The 20,234-nt window shown below is 45.5% G+C and overlaps 1 protein-coding gene across 1 annotated transcript in view; it reads left to right on the top strand.

Moving 5' to 3' along the window:
- The window catches only part of LOC129707582 (piezo-type mechanosensitive ion channel component 2-like), a 146,346-nt gene that overhangs the window by 9,215 nt on the left and 116,897 nt on the right, over positions 1-20,234 (top strand). The window contains exons 3-9 of the mRNA XM_055652730.1: positions 1,206-1,307; positions 5,225-5,267; positions 6,832-7,000; positions 8,709-8,934; positions 14,112-14,325; positions 16,861-17,029; positions 20,096-20,194. Coding sequence (XP_055508705.1) covers positions 1,206-1,307; positions 5,225-5,267; positions 6,832-7,000; positions 8,709-8,934; positions 14,112-14,325; positions 16,861-17,029; positions 20,096-20,194 — 1,022 coding nt within the window. The remainder of the gene's footprint in view (positions 1-1,205; positions 1,308-5,224; positions 5,268-6,831; positions 7,001-8,708; positions 8,935-14,111; positions 14,326-16,860; positions 17,030-20,095; positions 20,195-20,234) is intronic.

The raw sequence follows: 20,234 nt of genomic DNA, 5'->3' as shown, positions 1-20,234 counted from the left end.
GATGTTGGGGACAGGTTTGGAGGGGGTGATGGTGCTGAACTGAACTGCAGTCGATGAATATCAACCTGACGTATGTGTTTTTATTGTCCAAGTGGTAAAATGCAAAGTGGAGACTTAGCTAGATTGCATCCCCCATTGATCTATTGTGGCGGTAGAGAAATTGTTGTGGGTCCAGGTTCGTGCTAAAGTAGGAGTGATGTGTACCATAACCAACCTCTCAAAGCACTTCACCACCACGGATATAGTGCCACCGGTTGATATTCATTACTCTTCTTTTGTGTCCTTTTAAGGGTGCCCTTAGGGCTAAGAGAACCAAGGGATACGGGGAAAAAGCCAGAACGAGGTACTGATTTCGGATGATCAGCCAAGATCATATTGAATGGCAGTGCTGGAAGGGCTGAATGGCCTACTCCTGCACCTATTTTCTGTGTTTCTATAGCAGATGGGAACCTCATACCTCAGTAATGAGGCTTGAAAATGTCCGTAGAAACTCCAGGGATAGTTCCATGCAGATGTTGAGAATGTGACCAGATTTGTCATCAGTTCCAGACACTTACTGAGGTTTTACCCTCCTGAAGGATCTTTTGACATCGGCCTCGGTGATTAAGATTACAATACCATTTGGCGTATGGAGGCCCATTAATGTTCTCCCTGGCATATCTCCCCAGTGCCAGGGAACATGGCTCTGGTGTCAGATGCAGATGAAGAGGCTGCCCAGTTACGGTTGGTCATATTGTGATGGTCCCAGAACCTGTAACACTGTGCCAGGGACGTTGACAATGTGGCCTCTTCTACAGCGGAGAAACCAAAGCCAGATTGGGTGATGTAAATAAAATGTAGGATGGCACGGTGGTGCAGCGGTAAAGCTGCTGCCTTACAGCGCCAGCGACCCGGGTTAGATCCTGACCACGGGTGCTGTTTGAGTTTGTACATTCTCCCTGTGACTGCATGCGTTTTCTGTGAGATCTTCGGTTTCCTCCCACATTCCAAAGTCACACAGATATGCAGGTTAATTTGCTTGGCGTAAATGTAAATTGTCCCTAGTGTGTGTAGGATTGTGTTAATGTGCGGGATCGCTGGTCAGTACGATCTCGGTGGGCCGAAGGGCCTCTTTCCGTTTTGTATCTCTAAACCAAATTAAACTAAATCTGGTGTCCTGCTTGTTTTATCACTCAGCCTCTTGACTGATATGCCTTCTGTTTCAGGCCACACTGGATGTCTTCTCAAAACCTTGTGTCTCACCAGCTTCACCCTCCTGCTGCTTCAGATCGGATTTCAAGCAATGGTCCATTATGTACAGTACAATGGTAAGACATTCAGATGATGTTGGAGAGAGACTGCAGACTGTGCAGAAATAGGTAGAACTGGGGAAAAGCCATTCATTCAGAATTGTTGCATTTCCCCTAGAGGGAGTAACCTCAACCACACTCCCACCTCACTCTTATCAAGGCTATTTGATATCTCACCACTTTCCTTTTATCCACCTTGGAAGCTGAGTCCTTTATTGCCACCACCATCATCTTGCCACTCTTTGTCCAGCGCTCTGTTGTATATTTCATACATATATATTTGTGTAGGCTTGATCTCTCTGTCTGGACATTTAAATCCAGGGGCAGTACAGTGGTGTAGCAGTAGAATTGCTCCCTTACAGCGCCAGAGACCTGGGTTCGATCCTGACCACATGTGCTGCATCTGTGAGTTTGTACCTTCTGCCTGTGACCGCGAGGGTTTTCTCCAGGTGCTCTGGTTTCCTCCCACACTCCAAAGATATACAGGTTTGTGGGTTATTTGTCCCTAGCATGTCGGATAGTGCTAGTGTACTGGGATCGCTGGTCCCCGTACACTGCACCCCGTATACCCAGGAGGTTGGGATATGGAATGAGCTGCCAGAAGAGGCAGTTGAGACGGGTACAATAGTAACACTCAAAAGACACTTGGACAAGTACATGGATGGGAAAGGTTCGAGGGATATGGATCTGTGACTAGCTTGGATGGAGCAAGGATCTTGGTCAGGCGATGCTCGAGCCTACAGTTCATCCAGGGCTAACCTGAAGAGGGGCATCAGGAAGGCCAAGCACTGCCATAAGCTCAGGATTGAGGAGCACTTCAACAACAACTCCGACCCCCGACGCATGTGGCAAGGCATCCAGGCCATCACGGACTACAGACCCTCCAACATCACCCCCACATCCAGCGACGCCTCCTTCCTTGAGGAGCTGAATCACTTCTATGGCCGCTTCGACAGGGACAATCTAGAGACAGCCATCAAGGCTGTGCTACCTGCCGATCACCAACCCCTCACACTCACCCCCTACGACGTGTACGTGGCACTGAGTAGGACTAATGCACGTAAGGCTGCTGGCCCTGACGGCATCCCCGGGCGCGTGCTCAGTGCCTGTGCTGCGCAGCTGACAGACGTCTGGACTGACATCTGCAACCTGTCACTTGCCCAAGCAGTTGTCCCCACTTGCCTTAAAGCCACCTCCATCGTGCCAGTGCCAAAACACTCCACTGCGGCAAGCCTCAACGACTTCCGCCCAGTTGCACTTACTCCCATCATCACCAAGTGCTTCGAGAGGCTGGTCCTGGCACACCTCAAAAGCTGCCTACCCCCCACACTGGATCCCTATCAGTTTGCCTACCGCAAGAACAGGAGTACGGAGGATGCCATCTCAACGGCACTTCACTCCGCCCTCTCCCACCTTGACAACAGAGACACTTATGTAAGAATGCTGTTCATCGATTACAGCTCAGCATTCAACACCATTATTCCATCAAAACTGATCACCAAACTCGGTAACCTGGGCATCGACCCCTCCCTCTGCAACTGGATACTGGACTTTCTAACCAACAGACCCCAGTCTGTGAGGTTAGACAAGCACACCTCTTCAACCCTCACCCTGAACACCGGCGTTCCTCAGGGCTGTGTGCTGTGCCCCCTCCTTACTCCCTCTTCACCTATGACTGCACACCTGTACATGGTACTAACACCATCATCAAGTATGCAGATGATACAACGGTGATTGGCCCATCAGCAACAACGATGAGCTGGCCTACAGGGAGGAGGTCCAGCACTTGGTCACTTAGCATGGTGCGCTGACAACAACCTGGCCCTTTGGAAGAAGACTGCAAGGAGCTCATTGTAGACTTCAGGAAGTCCAGAGGCGGCACGCACACCCCCATCCACATTAACGGGACGGAGGTGGAACGTGTTTCTAGCTTCAGGTTCCTGGGAGTCAACATCTCCGATGACCTCTCTTGGACCCACAATACCTCTACTCTGATCAAGAAGGCTCATCAGCGTCTCTTCTTCTTGAGGAGACTGTAGAAGGTCCATCTGTCTCCTCAGATCCTGGTGAACTTCTACCGCTGCGCTCGAGAGCATCCTTACCAACTGCATCACAGTGTTATGGTATGGCAACTGCTCTGTCTCCCACCGGAAGGCATTGCAGAGGGTGGTGAAAATTGCCCAACGCATCACCGGTTCCTCGCTCCCCTCCATTGAGTCTGTCCAAAGCAAGTACGCTGTCTGCGGAGGGCGCTCAGCATCGCCAAGGACTGCTCTCACCCCAACCACACTGTTTACCCTCCTACAGGTCTCTCCGTTGCCGAACCAGCAGGTCGAGGAACAGCTTCTTTCTGGCCGCTGTCACTCTACTAAACAACGTACCTCGGGACTGGAACCCCCCCCCCAGAAGAGGCAGTTAGACGGGTATTTTAGTTTTTATTCAAATCCAAAGACACTTGCTATGTCGCTCTTCAAGGGAGATGCTAAATGCATTTCGTTGTCTCTGTACTGTACACTGACAATGACAATTAAAATTGAATCTGAAGGATGAGTTAGCCAACGGGCCTTTTTCTATGCTGTATGACTCTATGACCCTATGGTTTTGGCTGCATCTGTATTTCCTCAAAGGATGTACGCTCTGCATAGTGGCCACTGTGAAGCTCCAGTGTCCTGCAAAGCCAAACATTGGACTCAGCCCGTAAAGTTAAAAGATTTTAACCTGCTGATTTACCATCACCGTCGTTCTATGATTTGTGAACAGACTTGGAAATGGGTTTGATTTATTATTTTTCTCTCTCGTGGTTTTGCGGTGGTTGCCTTCACTGTGCAGTGGTGATATGGTCTCATGTTATTGCAGGGCTACAGGTTACGGTTTGTCACATGGAACCTAATTGTAACTCTCAGACATGAGCTGCATCGGGTGCGAGCAGGTGACAAAATGTTCAATGCTATCGTGCCTCCAGCCCGTTGACATTTAGGTTTTGATGGAGGGAGGATATGGAGCCCGAAACTAACCCACTACCAACTGTTAGCTCAGCGGTTAAAAACGTTCAATCAGGCTGGCGGTCTGTGATTTCTGGTTTCACCCAGGGTCTACTTGCTTGGAGAAAGCCATTAGCTGAAGGTACATGTAGAAACGAGGAACTGCAGATGCTAGTTTGCAAAGAATGCCATAAAGTACTGGAGTAACTCAGTGGGTCAGGCAGTATCTCTGGAGGACAAGGAGTGGTGACGTTTCGGGTCAGGATGTTTTAGGAAAGGTCCCAACCGCAAACATCGCCTATCCATGTTCTCCAGAGATGCTGCCTGTAAAGAGGAGTCATGAACACATTGTGTCTTTACTACTTTTTATTAATATCACATAACCGTTGCTGCCCTAGCTGTACGTGGTCTGTCACCGGAGCTAGAGAGAGATCAATGGGTGGGGAGGTTGCAATTATACTTCTGATATGGGGAGTGGTTAGTAGTGGTGAGGTCACTATATTAAAGGCACATGCACATGATCTACACTGCCTGACCCACTGAGTTACTCCAGCACTCTGTGTCTTTAGCTGAAGGTAAGTGACCATTGCAAGTACTGCCTTAGGACACCCTGAGAAGTGTCTATCTCCCTCAGTTTCTGCCCTTCTCCCCCCCTCTCACCAGATCCTTCGCTCTGAACAAAGGCAAATGTGACATGTGTTGAACATTTTTTTTACGCAAAGAAAAGATGTAGATTCCAACTCTGCATGGGGTTGGATCCTTCATGGTAACGAGGGATATTCTGATTAAAAGCCAAGTTAAAATGATTAGTAAGGGCGTCAGGGGTTTTGGGGCAAAGGCAGGAGAATTGGGTTGAGAGGGAAAGGTAGATTAGTCATGATTGAATGGCGGAGTAGACTTGATGGACCCAATGGCCAAAAGTATTTCATCAAGCAATCTTTCTCTTTCCCATAGGGACGGCGTGGGAGAGCGCCCTCTGGCAGACAGGAATAGTCAGGTAAGTGACCACAGTGGGGTGGGAGGTTGGCTTGTGCCTTGACAATGGGTAGGATAGGCTCCAGTGGGGAGTAAACCATCAAACCAGGCACACCGACCACCTCTCTTCAATGTCCAATGGAGCACAATGTACTGCACATTTGAAGGTTAAAATGTGTGTGATGGATGGCATGATCATTATCCCAGCATGTCATCTCACTCTCTCCAACCACATTCCTACAATGAATATTTTACATAGTCATGAGTTTAGTTTAGTTGAGAAATGTAGCATGGAAACAGGCCCTTCAGCCCACCGAATCCACGCCGACCAGCGATCCCCGCACACTAGTACTATCCTACACACACACACGCACACACACGCACACCCACACGCACACACAAGCACACACAGGACAATTTACCATTTTACCAAAGCCAATTAACCTACAAACCTGTTTGTCTTTGGAGTGTGGAAGGAACCCAGAGCACCCGGAGAAAACCCACATGGTCACGGGGAAACCATACAAACTCCGTACGGACAGCTCCCGTAGTCAGGATCAAACCCGAGTATCTGGCGCTGTAAGGCAGTAGCTCTACCGCTGCGCCACCAGGCCGCCCATTCAATTATAGCTTCCACTAACTTGTCACCAGTAACAGGGACAATACAAACCCAGCCTAGTACTGGCATACTTTATGAACACACATGAGCACAGACCCACGACATCCCCTGCCAGTCAAGACTTGTGAAGGCGACACACTGCGGTGTAGAAGAGTACATGAAACACCTAATTCGCATCCAAGGACCAGTAAGTGTAACACATTCTATTGCTGCTGGTCTAGATAATTAAACACAACACGTTAAATGGAGGCCAAGTCACTGATTCTATTCAAGAGAGAGTTAGATTTAGGGCTAACGGAAACAAGGGACATGGGGAGAAAGCAGGAACGGGGTACTGATTTTGGATGATCAGCCATGATCATATTGAATGGCGGTGCTGGCTCGAAGGGCCGAATGGCCTACTCCTGCACCTATCTTCTATGTTTCTGTGACACACTGCCTGCAAAGAACATGTGTTGGGTTTCCCTGCCTGACCAGTTGACAGACATTTAGCACATTTGATACATTGTTACTCTGGACTAGAGAGGATGACGGTCCATGGACTACCTGACCAGCCAGGCAACACATTCCGTGCCCTGCCCGTCTGTACAAATGCCAGTAACACCTTCCATCCACTGCCAGCCTGGAGCAGTAATTGTAATAGACACAGAATGCTGGAGTAGCTCAGCGGGACAGGGAGCATCTCTGGATAGAAGGAATGGGTGACGTTTCTGGGTCGAGACCTGTAATGTTCTCTAGTGTGTAAGAAGGAACTGCAGATACTGGTTAAACCGAAGATAGACACAAAAAGCTGGAGTAACTCAGCGGGACAGGCAGCATTCTTTCTCTCCAGAGATGCTGCCTGTCCCTCTGAGTTACTCCAGCTTTTTGTGCATATGTTCTCTAGTGTGTTCCTCTCATTTCATCACAGACGTTTATTGTTATTAATTTCTTCTTTAATAGATATTGTCTTTTCAACCGTTTGTAGGTTGAGTGCAGCTGGTGTTGGAAATGGGATTCGCCTGGTGATCCCAGATATTGGGATGTTGATTGGGAGCTTGGCTGCTTTTATCATGTGTCGGAAATTGGTGATCGTCCCCAGGACAGACAATGGAGTCCAAGATCATGTCAAGGACGTGGGTCAGAGTGGGCCTGAGGTAAGGAGGAAATTTCTGTCAGAGGGAACAGAACTCTGTGTTTATACTAATCATTTTTGTTCAACTGGAGACCAATTTGCCAGATAATTATATTATGTTCTGCAGCACAGAACGCTACAGGAGATCATTTTTCCCTGTGGCTATCAAACTGTACAACTCCTCCCCCTCCTGTTGTGGGGTAGACTGACTCGCCTGTTGTGTTCGATAAATCACCAGATTCAGATAACAGAGTTTGATTCACTCAGTAATTTATGACACTACTAAATAAGGCACATACACTCACGTATCCCCACTTACCCCCGCCTGATCACACTCGCAAACCCCGAGCACACAGCAGAGCTTGCCGCAGGATGTTTCTACATACACTCACGTAAACCCGTATACACTTGCGAACACATCAAGTTCTTGATCACCTGGCACTGTTCGCGACATTGTCCAAGGCTAAGGTTCTCTCTCCGACAAGGCATTTATTATCAGAGCAGACCGCGCCACTGCTCCCTCCCTGAGCCAATCATCAGCCCCCCTTGTCTGCAACGTTTGTGCGCAACCTGCGGCAATCAACGCCGGTGATCGAATAAACTATTGCGGTTATGTTTTGTTCACCAACGCCAGGCATTCCCATAGAATGGCCTGAGAAAGGCTACGTTCACAGGCAATGTAAGTCCCCACGCATGGACAGATGCAGAAAATATCTCCCACTATCTGGAAAACAGTGTTGGAATCTTGTTTTCGAGTGGCTATGGAATGTAGGGTTGCTAATTTAGCTGAGTTGCTACTCCATTTCCCCCCCCCCCCCCCCCCCCCCCCCCCCCCCTCCCCCCCCCTCCCCAATTATCGCACATCCCGAATCCTGGACTTTCCATTCTTCACTAATTTCACTTTAATTTCATGTTTCATGCATCTTGTTGCGTTTTACGACTGTTGGTCGACCAATTTCCAACTGGGGATAAATAAAGTTCCATCATATCACATGTTAAGGTTCATAGAAGTGGAGGAGAGCTTTTAGATGCCAAGTTATGTTTCTGTTTAACTGAAATGAATTGCTGTTTCTATTGATATGTCTCGGCCTCACTACAATTAGTGTCCCCTCATCAGAAATCATGCCCGGACTGTCTGCAGGTCTGCTCTCAAACGTGTGCGACTGTTTGAGAGAGTGTTTGCTGATTACTTTTAGACTTTAAGCTTTAAACTTCAGAGATACAATGTGGCAACAGGCCCTTTGGTCCACCGAGTCTGTGCCGACCAGCGATCACCCTCTACATGAGCACTATCCTACACACTAGGGAAACTTTACGAATTTTACAAGCCATTAACCTGCAAATCTGTACATCTTTGGAGTGTAGGAGGAAACCAGAACACCTGGAGAAAACCCACACAGTCACAGGGAGAATGTACAAACTCCATACAAACAGCACCCGTGGTCAGGATCGAACCCGGGTCTCACATGCTGTAAGGCAGCAACTCTACTGTTGTGCCACTGTGCTGCCCAATCTATCAGTTGAAAGTCAGATTTATCCGTTTCTGCGGTTAGGTTTATGCAATTTTCTATTAAAACCTCTGAGCTATTTTTGCTCGCAGTCAGTTTTTTGGGAGGAATACGGGAGCGAGGGATGGCCATCCAAGTTAAATCTCTAACTGTACCCCATTTACCAAAACGCTCAACTAAATTCAATCCCTTCTTTTACTTTTTGATCTTTATTGCTGTCAGGAAGAAGTGGAAGGCACAGAATCCGAAGAAGAAACGAGCTCGGAGTCAGATTCTGCGGAGTACGAGGAAGAGGAAGAGGAGGAAACATTGACTGAAGACAAAGCGGGCAACAAGCAAAGATTGGCCTGGAGGCTAACATTATTAATGATGGGGATTAAGGAGATGATTGGAGACCTGATCATTACCGCAGGGAAAGCTATTGTTACCATTCTACTGTGTTTTGCAGGTCTGTACCTTTAAGTTATTGAATGCACATAAGCTTCTGAAACTTTGTAAGAATGATTGTCAAAAAAACAAGGCTTGTTTATATCTGACACCTTTTGGTCTTGAGATATCTTAACAACTAAGATCTATTCTTGCAGATGCAGATGTATTCCTCTTTATTCATGAGAGGAACAGATCGGGAGAGATGCGCAGAGTCTCTTGCCCAGAGTAGGAGAATCGAGGACCAGAGGACATAGGTTTAAGGTGAAGGGGAAAAAAATTAATAGGAATCTGAGGGGTAACTTTTTCATACAAAGGATGGTGAGTGTATGGAGGTAGTTGAGGCTGGGACTATCCCAACGTTTAAGAAACAGTTAGACAGGTATATGGATAGGACGGGTTTGGAAGGATTTGGACCAAACGCTGGCAGGTGGGACTAGTGTAGCTGGGATATGTTGGCCCGGACAAGTTGGGCTGATGGGTCTGTTTCCGCACTGTATCACTCTGGCTCTAAATATAGGAAGCATGATAGACTGCATGTGCACAGCAAGCCAACCTTTGAACTTGGACTGATGCATGCTTGGCAATATCTATGTGCCCAGAGGATGGATTGTCTATGGCAGAGGACTTAATCAAAACCAGCATAATTTGGTATAAAATACTTCCATGGATTTTATATATATATATATATATATATATATATATATGATATATGGATTGCAAGAGCTCATAGAATCTTACAATTTGTTGATCAGTAATGGAATAAGAGGCCATAAAGCCCCTTTAGTCCCCGCTACTTCCCTGTAAGAACAAATGGCTAGGCCCACCCCTGCCCTTACCTCAAACTCTGCAATTCTCCCGCTATCTAAGGCATAGTTAGAGTGGATGTGGAAAGGAAGTTTCCACTGGTGGGAGAGTCTGGTCCTAGCCTCAGAATCAAAGGGCACTCTTTTAGACAGGATGTCTTTAGTCCGAGGGTAGTTAATCTGTGGAACTCATTGCCACAGAGGTCTGAGGCAGCCAAGTCAATGGATATATTTAAGGCAGAGATGGACAAATTCTTGATTAGAACAGAAGGCAAGGGTTATGGAGAGAAGGAGAGAAGATGGGATTAGGAGGCAGAGATCAGCCATGATTGAATGGCGGAGTGGACTCGATGGGCTGAATCGCCTAATTCTACACCGATAACTTGTGAAGTTTCAAAAACGGTTCCAATTCCCTTTTGAAAGCCCAGATTGAATCCACCTCCACCCTGCAGCCAATCCTTGTGTTCCGGTTACTGCTGTATGTTTGCTTTCCAATCACATCTATATCTGAGATATTTGATTCGCCGCCACACATTGTAAGTGGCATCCCCTCTATTTTGAACATCCTGGCTTCTCCAGCCTTTTCCTGAAAGCTACCTCCCTTGTAGAGTCAATCCAAAAGTTAAAACCTGCCTGCTTTAGTATTGTGTTTCTCTGTTCATGAATGGCTTGGATTTTTTTTTAGATTGGTCTCTCAATCAGCTCTGCTCCCTTTAATGGGTTGCAAAGGCCTTTCTGTTTCCATCCTCCTTCAGACCTGTACCCATTGCACCACAGCATCTGTTCCCCCTTCCCACCGGAATGCTTCACTTGACACATGCGTTCCCACCTCCACCAACCTATCTGAGTCCACATGAAATCCGTCATCATTCTCCCCGCGGTTGGCTGCACCTCATGGTTTGCAATGCCTGCAGTTTTGAAATAGGGTGATTTCACGAAAGGTCACTGGAGCGTAGATCCTCACCCACGTGACCGCAAAATTTAACTGGAGTACAATCGTCACTTCCGGTACACGTTAGTGATGCTGAAAACACGCACTTTCACACCCGTTAAAAACGGCGGCCAGTTTTTGAGCTGTAAATTACTGTGCCAGTCGGGGTGACCGTGAGGCACAGCTATACAGTCCAGATAATTGTAAACTATCAATGCGTTTTGAAATAAATTTTACTCAGATGCAAGCTAAGGAATGGGATAATTGTCAGCTGTTAGTTGGACAAAATCAGGACATTTTATTATTTGCCAAAATATATTTCTCAATGTTTCTTGTTTAAAGCCTGCACAATCACCCAAACTACTTATTTATTTATCATCGAATAACAGACAAGCCTGCAGCATGGAATGATGTCAACAATCCTGATTGGGCACCCACTGTGAGCATTGAGAAATATATTTTGGCACATAATAAAATGTCCTGATTTTGTCCAATTAACAGCTGACAATTATCCCATTCCTTAGCTTGCATCTGAGTAAAATTTATTTCAAAACGCATTGATAGTTTACGATTATTTAAATGGTAAATGGAGCTTCAGAAGCGTTTTCATTTTGCATGTTAAAACCCACCTGAGAACCATGGGCGATTTTGCAATTTTACTGACGGATTTTTCACTTTTAAAACTTTTCATATAACAAATGAATAAAGATAAAAAGTCAATAATGCCTTACTTTTGATGAAATGCAGCGAGCAAACGCGATAATTCCCGATATTTTCTATCTTTATATCTCCACGGCAAATGTCCGCTGACCACTTCCGCTGTTTTTGCACCTTCAGCTCCCTCTTGAATTTACCTTAGTTTTTATCTTTCTTCTGGACTGTAAAGTTAGGTAGCTGTGCCTCACGGTCACCCCGACTGGCACAGTAATTTACAGCTCAAAAACTGGCCGTTTTCGCGGTTTTTAACGGGTGTGAAAGTGTGTGTTTTCAGCATCACTAACATGTACCGGAAGTGACGATTGTACCCCAGTTAAATTTTGCGGTCACGTGGGTGAGGATCTACGCTCCAGTGACCTTTCGTGAAATCTCCCTATAATCCCCACCCCCCCCAAAAACAAATTACTGAAATATATTAGGAAGAGATATCAAGAGTCATTGTCATGTGTCCCAGATAGAACACACACACACACACACACACACACACGACACACACACACACACACACACACACACACACACACACACACACACACACACACACACACACACACACACACACACACACACACACACACACACACAACAAACAAAAGTAGTGCAATAATAATAATAATAGTTTATTGTAGTTCAGAGCTTATTGGACGTTGTTGTGTTTAATAGCCTGATGGCTGTCGGGAAGAAGCTGTTCCTGAACCTGGACGTTGGTCTTCGCACCAACAGCTGGAAAGAGCGGTTTCTCTATTTCTCCAGCCTGATAACAATCGTTTATCATGTCGCTCCTCTTTGAAAAGAGACGCACTCAACTTCCCTTTCCTAACATTCCCCTCCACCCGGCGGACTTGTCTTCACCCTCAACAATTTATCTTTCGACTCCTCTCACTTTCTCCAAGGTGATGGTGCAGGTATGAGCACCCACATAGGCTGTAGCTATGCCTATGTTTTTTGTTGGTTACGTTGAACGGTCCTTGTTTCAGGTGTACACTAGCACTGACCCCCCAACTCAGTGAAGAAAGCGAATGGTATGTTAGCTTTCATAGCAAAAGGATTTGAGTATAGGAGCAGGGAGGTTCTACTGCAGTTGTACAGGGTCTTGGTGAGACCACACCTGGAGTATTGTGTACAGTTTTGGTCTCTAAATCTGAGGAAGGACATTCTTGCCATAGAGGGAGTGCAGAGAAGGTTCACCAGACTGATTCCTGGGATGTCAGGACTGTCTTATGAAGAAAGACTGGATAGACTTGGTTTATACTCTCTAGAATTTAGGAGACTGAGAGGGGATCTTGTAGAAACTTACAAAATTCTTAAGGGGTTGGACAGGCTAGATGCAGGAAGATTGCTCCCGATGTTGGGGAAGTCCAGGACAAGGGGTCACAGCTTAAGGATAAGGGGGAAATCCTTTAAAACTGAGATGAGAAGAACTTTTTTCACACAGAGAGTGGTGAATCTCTGGAACTCTCTGCCACAGAGGGTAGTCGAGGTCAGTTCATTGGCTATATTTAAGAGGGAGTTAGATGTGGCCCTTGTGGCTGGGATCAGAGGGTATGGAGAGAAGGCAGGTACGGGATACTGAGTTGGATGATGAGCCATGATTATATTGAATGGCGGTGCAGGCTCGAAGGGCCGAATGGCCTACTCGTGCACCTAATTTCTATGTTTCTTTCTCCATCGTAACCTCGTCAAAACCCGCCCCCTCCTCTTTCTTCCCCAGAACCCCCCTACCTTCCTTTCTATTCCCAACCCCACTTCACCCCTCCCCCTGGTTTATCTCACACCTATCTCTCCCCTCCCTTCCCCTTCCACCTATATTCCTAAACAACTCTCACCTCATCAATCCTCTAGCTGCATATTTCACAATTCTCTAATCCTTTTTGTCTCACAACTTGTGTGTGTTCACATTCGGCCTTTGTCCACCGAAGGTGAACACCTCACCTGTGTTCACCTTTGACATGCTATGCTTTGTCCCCCCCCCCCCCCCCCCCCCCCTCTGAAATCACTGAAGAAGGGTTCCCGCCTGAAACATCACCTTTCCATGTTCTCCATGGAAGCTGCCTGACCCACTGTTACTCCAGCACTTTGTCTTTCATTTATCATTCTATCCTGTGCACTCCAATTTCGTTTCCTGCTGCCTCTGCCCCTCTTATTCCATGGGTCTCGGTCATGCTGATATGCATGTTACATGGGACTTCAACAATCAACCTTTAGTAACCCCCCTGGTTTATTCCATCAGCCATGTTTCCCTTATCAACCTCCACCTTCCTTTCGCAGTAGAGGCGCTGGTATTGTTGACAGGTAGTTGTGCACCAATGTCTTGTGTATATTCACTCTTCCTCAGGGTTAATAAAAATCACAGGATGCTGGTGCCATTCTGAACCTGGTTAATTCACCTGCACTGTAGAATGGCTGGCATGTGGTTCATTGAAGTCTGTGTGGAGAATTTGAATGGAATCTCCAGAACACAAATTACTACAATAAGGGAAATAACTTGTATACAGGTTACAGGTTGTTCACAATCTTGGCGAATCCAAAAGAAATTGTGAATTTTAATCACTATAAGCAGATATCACAGCAGCCAATTCTGTATAGTTTGTATAGTGGTGCTGGCTCGAAGGGCCGAATGGCCTCTTCCTGCACCTATTTTCTATGAAATAATGAGTAGCTAGTCCATTTTAGTGATGTTGGTTGCTTGATGCTTCTTTGATAGGGTGACAACTGTTTTGCTCTGTGACCATCTCTGTCCTCCAGGTATTGTACACCCATCGCTCATCTCTGCTGTCTACTTCTTCACCTTCCTGGGGCTGTGCTCGTGGTGGGCCTGTGCACGAGCCTTCCATATCCTGCTCTTCAAACGCTTGTGTCTACTGATGCAGTTCTTCAGCGGCAGCCACTTGGCCCTGATCTACCTCTACCAGCTGCCGTTCCTCCAGGGGCTACTTCCACCCAACAATATTTGGACGAGGTAGGGCTGCGCCGTTAGAGAAACTGATGCCCCTTCTCTTGCGACTCCTGTCACTTGCTTCAAATCAAAGGTGTAGCCGTGGGCGCTCGAATGGGCCCCAGCTACTGGCAACACATTCCTTCTGAGAAAGGATGTGCTGGCTCTGGAGAGGGTCCAGAGGAGGTTTACAAGAATGATTCCAGGAATGAGTGGGTGAGCATATAATGAGCACTTGACAGCATTGGGCCTCTACTCGCTGGAGTTTTAGAAGGTTGACGGGAGATGTCATTGAAACTTACAGAATAATGAACGGCATAGATAGAGTGGATGTGGAAAGAGTATTTCCACCGATGGGAGAGTTTAGGACCAGAGGTCATAGCCTCAGAATTAAAAGGCGCTCTTTTAGAAAGGAGGTGAGGAGGAACTTCTTTAGTCAGAGGGTAGTTAATCTGTGGAACTCATTGCCACAGAGGGCTGTGGAGGCCAAGGCAGTGGATATTTTTAAGGCAGTGATAGACAAATTATTAATTAAAACAGATGTCAAGGATTATGTGGAGAAGGCAGGAAAATGGGATTGGGAGGCAGAGATCAGCCATGATTGAATGGCGGAGTAGACTTGATGGGCCGAATGGCCTAATTCCACTCCTATAACTTGTGAACACAACTTAATTGAATGATAAATGATTTGCTTGCCTTTGACAGCATAATCCAAAGGGTGGAGAAATGGTAGATAGAGTTTAATCTGAGCAACTGTGACCTGTTGCAGTTTGGGAGGCCAAATGTCTGTGGAAAAAATATAGTTGATGGTGAGAGCTGATGTACAGAGAGATCCTTGCATCCAAATTCATAGCTTCCCTGGAAGTGGGAACACAAGTGGGGACAAATTACAAACTAGGCATATGGTGTGCTTGCCTTCATCACCACTACGCTACTGACAACTTCTCTTTTGACTCCTCTCACTTTCTTCAAATCAAAAGTGACGCCATGGGCATTCATCGAAGCAGATGCAATAGTGTGATTTAAGAGGCTTTTAGAGAGGCACATGTATAAGGAGGATATGGATGGATGTGGATCATGTTCAGATGGAAGAGATTAACTTGGGATCATGTTCAGTGCAGACATTTTGGGCGGAGTGACCTGTTCCTGCGCTGTAATGTTCTATGATCTATAATCACTCTGATTTTGCTGGGTTTATCAGAAGCTAAGCAGGGAATAAATAGTTGGCAATTCTCAATGATGGCAAGAGTTTACAGATCCCCAACAAAAGCCCAAACCGAGTGGATATGTTCTGCAGCTGATTTCCCAGTCACCATGGATCCCCCAGGTTGTGCCTGGCATGTCCCACAAGTCCGTTTACTTTGAAGGAGTCAAGATAATTTACATTTTTTGTTAATTACTTGAGCCTTGTTTAATTTTTTTTAAGTGGTTCTCATTATGCGTCATTTTTATGTTATAAGCATTTACATTTCTTTGTAATAGTTTCATTTTCAATAGTTTCTAAATGTCAGAAATGTTTAAATCTTTGGCAGCCTTGGCACTTGGCAGAGCTGGGTGGAAACAGAAAACTAGGATCAATCTTGACGTGTGGACTTAGCACATTCTCTCAGTGACCATGGGGGTTCCTTCAGATTACCTCCAGTGCATAAGACATGCGGGTTGATGGGTCAATTAGCCATTTTTTAATTGCCCCTGAGGTGCAGATAAGTTAGTAGCAGAATCTGGGGGCAGATGATGGAAATGTGGGAAGAATGGATTGGAATTAATGAAGGTGGGTGCTTGATAGTCAATGTGGGCTAAAGCCAATATAGCGATGTTACCTCTCCCACTGAGTTGCTCCAGCATTTTGTGTCTACTTTTGATTTAAACCAGCATCTGCAGTTCTTTCCTACACAAAGAAAATAAAGCATTCTGCTAAATTACTGGCGATACAATGAAGATTAAAATGTAATTTGGTAGTAAGCACTGTGCGAACTCAATGTTTATTGATCATAAATTGGAAGATGGATATAAAGGGATAGTTCTGAGTCAGATTGCACTTGGAATGCAATGTTCATTTTTGGTCAACAAGAGATGAGTTCAGGAGGGAGGGCCATGAAGAGCAGGGAATCTGATTGTTGGTGTCAAAGAGTTCATCCTCTGAGGACTGGCATGGCAGCTGGGGGCTCTTCAACCTCCCAGATTGATCTGCTGGGAATGAACTAACGGAAGTCCTTTAGAAGACGGAGAATTTATTTATTCTATCGTGTGCATCCAGAGAAAATGTCACATTGGGTGAAGAGGGGGGAGGGTTTGGGGATGGATGTGGTATATATACAAATTTAGCAGCTTGGCCAGAGAAGGGATGGTTGGATCTGGGGGTGGAAGCTGGAATCAGTAGGTCACCCAGATGTCAATGCAAATCTGGAATGTCTGAAAACCTGGAATGCTCTGGACATTGAATTAACTGAAAGCAAGCATCAGAATTGTCCGGGTCAACCATTATCCAATTAACTGATGGTCTTTGCTCTTATGTTAATCTACTGTTTGATGGTTTACTTGTTCTCTCTCTTGATGCAGGTTATTTGGTTTGACAGCGGTGATTCACACCAACATGTCGGAACCATGGGCACTAATGACCCACCAGGGTCTTCACTGGCCTGTGGTTCTAAACCCCATCGTGCTCCTGATTCTGTACTTCACCGTCGCTACTTTAACTCGACAACTGCTCCTCAGCGACGAGTCAGAGGTAACTGTAGCAGTTTGAGGATTTTGGCAAAGCCGTTAGTGTAACAGGGCTTCAGTCCCTCCAGCTAGCACACACTTGTTTTTGGCTTGGCTTAATTATTGTCACGTGTACGGAGATACACTGGAATGCTTGTTCAGCTTGCTGCCCACTCAAGTCATGCCATGCACATTAAATCCTCGTGCGACACAGTACGCGGAGAATCACCACATTCTTGCACCTTCCTGCAACTTCCAAATCTCTGGAAAGTCCAATCTTGTCCTGAGGACGTATGCAGCTTCTTATATTCTCACTTTAAGGCCTGGTGTCCTGGGGGCAATGGATGAGATCGAGGAGAAAGCAGGAGAATGGGATTCGGAGGGAGAGATAGATCAGCCATGATTGCATGGCAGAGTAAACTGATGGGCCGAATGGCCTAATTCTACTCCTATCCCCTTATTACCTTAATTAGGGGTTGGCCTCACCCAGCCAGTTGCCATTAGCTCCTACCTTGGCCGCTTGATGCAGCTGCTGCAGGTTATGCTCAATTCACACTCTCACCTGTCTGCTGTAGCGCCTCCAGCTGCCGGCTCCGCCACTATTGCGACCCGCAACCCCCGGAAATGCACCGTGGCATCAAACCGTCCCCATCACGATCAAACGACTTCCTGAGGTGTGTGAAACCATTTACAATCCACCTGGTGGGGTGCGGGTTACTGAGCTTGCTGGCGCTGGGGCTGAATTGTTTTTGTAATTGTTATAGTCAATAACAACTGCTGAATTATGCTAAAACTTTGCACCAAAACTGCTTACGATAGCTATTCTAAATTTCCTGCTTCCATTTTGCAGAAAAGGTTGGATGTTCCTGATATTTTGGGGTGTGACATTACTCAAGTGCACCACTGCCTTGGGGGTTTGGTGGCCAGACAATCTTGTTGTAGAGTCATAGAGCTCTACAGCGAGCAAACTGGCCCGACTCATTCACACTGACCACGTTGCCCAACCTAGCTAGTCGCACTTGCTTGCACCTGACCCATATCCCTCCAAACCGTCCCCATTTTAAATGTTATAACTGTACCTGCCTCTATCACTTCATATGGCAGCTTGTTTCATATACTCAACACATTCTTTAGAAAAAAAATTGTCCCTTTTAAGTCTCTCCTCTCGCAACTTAAACCTATGCCATTTATCCTGATGAAAAGACTGACTGACTATTCCCCTTACTTATGCTCTTCATTATTTTATAAACCTCATTGAGACATAAAATAACTAACAATTACAAACCTTTTATAAGGTCACTTCCTCTGGCTCTAATATTCCAGGGGGATATAAGATCAAGTATTCCGGCCCCATTTTATAACTCAAACGATCCACTCCTGGTAACATCCACCTAAATCCTTTTTTTAACTCCCTTTCCAATATTATGATTGTTTCAACTCAACTGGCAATGGGAGAACAAATGTGGATAATTGTTGCATGTTTCCTGCAGCTGCATAGTGTTAGTTTGACTAATGAAGGCTATAAGATCATTGTGACCATGCCCACTCTCTGTCCAGGATGCTGGTTAAATTTGTAGTCCAGGACCAGGCCACTCAGTTGAACTGAGACCAATGAACTCAACAATGATCAAAGTTAAACATGGCATTTTCTCGTCTCCTGGGCACAGTGCAAATCCATCTGACTCGAGAACGAAGTTAGTGGATTTTCCGCTCATGCAGGAACTTTCCTCAAAATTTTCAACTTCAAATTTACTTTTAGTTTACTTTAGAGACACAGCGCGGTAACAGGCCCTTTGGCCCACCGAGTCTGCACCCACCAGGGATCCCCGCACAGTAACACTATCCTACACACTCTAGGGACAATTTATACTTATACCAAGGCAATTAATCTATAAACCTCTGCGTCTTTGGAGTGTGGGAGGAAGCCGAAGATCCTGGAGAAAACCCACGCAGGTCACAGGTAGAACGTACAAACTCCGTACAGTCAAGCACCTGTAGTCAGGATCGAACCCGGGTCTCTGGTGCTGTAAGGCAGTAACTCTACCACTATGCCACCGTGCCGCCCTTATGTAGCAATGTTACAAAATTTTGAGATTTTAAAAATCAAGTCTGCAATTTATCCCATCAGATAAAGCATAACAATAAATTTAATTTGACACCAAATTCACTTTCATATCTCAAGTATTAAAAAAGTTATGGCCATTTTCATACTCGGAAATTAGCATCTTGTTCCCTATTGATTTTCAATGGACATTACAAAAAAGCTATGATCTTGGATAGTCAAAAGCCCATTTCTTAAGGAAAGATTAACATTTTTAAATAGCCTGTCCAAAGATTATTCACAAATAATTCACAATATAACATGATTTTTATATCTAATTTACATTAATTTATAGGCCAAATGGAAGGAATTTAGTGTTCAATTGCTGTAAATAAATGCCCATTTAAATCGGCTTTCTAGTGGGTTCATGTGAACGCGCTGGTTTAGAACGTTGACATCGCGCTGGATTAGTGCCCTCAAATGCCGAGAAAAATACTGCGGGATATAAAAAGCCCAAAATGAGCTACTCGCTATAGAAAACTTTATAAACAGGGTTATGTACACGCCCCATTTAATGTAAAAATAAGGTACATACCTTTAATTGTTTGCTTTATAAAACCCTGGGGCTGCGAGAGGTTGCGGAATGAGACAGTAATTTTAAAACTATTATAACTATATGATCGAGGCCTATAAAACTAATAATACCTTTTGCGACCGGGTCTTGCAGCGATTTTTCGTTAATGATTTACTAGGCTGAACATCTGCGATTAGTACAGCCTAGTAAAAATCGCGTTTTAAACCCGCCCCCTCCAAACAGCGCCAAAATCGCGGACATGGCTTTGGGCAGATTCCCAATGACGATTCAGGTAGGTTTTGTAACATACCTACATTATGACTCCAAATAGAGTAAAATAAAATACAATTGTTGATTCTATTTAAATAAATATCACAACTGGCTGATTACAGTCGGTGAATGTTCACTTTTAATACAGTGCGGTTATAACATGTTGTCATGTTGTAATGTAATGGTTTTGTAATTGTTATTAAAAGGCCGAACTTCCAAAGGTGGAAATCAGCTCCATAGAAGACGTAGCGGACAATGCCCATGCTGCAGCTACCTTGCAGATGGTTGAAAATGAGAGAAAAAAGGTCAGAACAAAATCGTCTGTCTAAATAAATCTGTCCTGGT

Source organism: Leucoraja erinacea, chromosome 21, assembly GCF_028641065.1.
Source record: "Leucoraja erinacea ecotype New England chromosome 21, Leri_hhj_1, whole genome shotgun sequence".
Classification (NCBI taxonomy): domain Eukaryota; kingdom Metazoa; phylum Chordata; class Chondrichthyes; order Rajiformes; family Rajidae; genus Leucoraja; species Leucoraja erinaceus.
The sequence above is the reverse complement of the archived record's forward strand: the minus strand, read 5'-3'. Positions and strand labels throughout refer to the sequence as shown.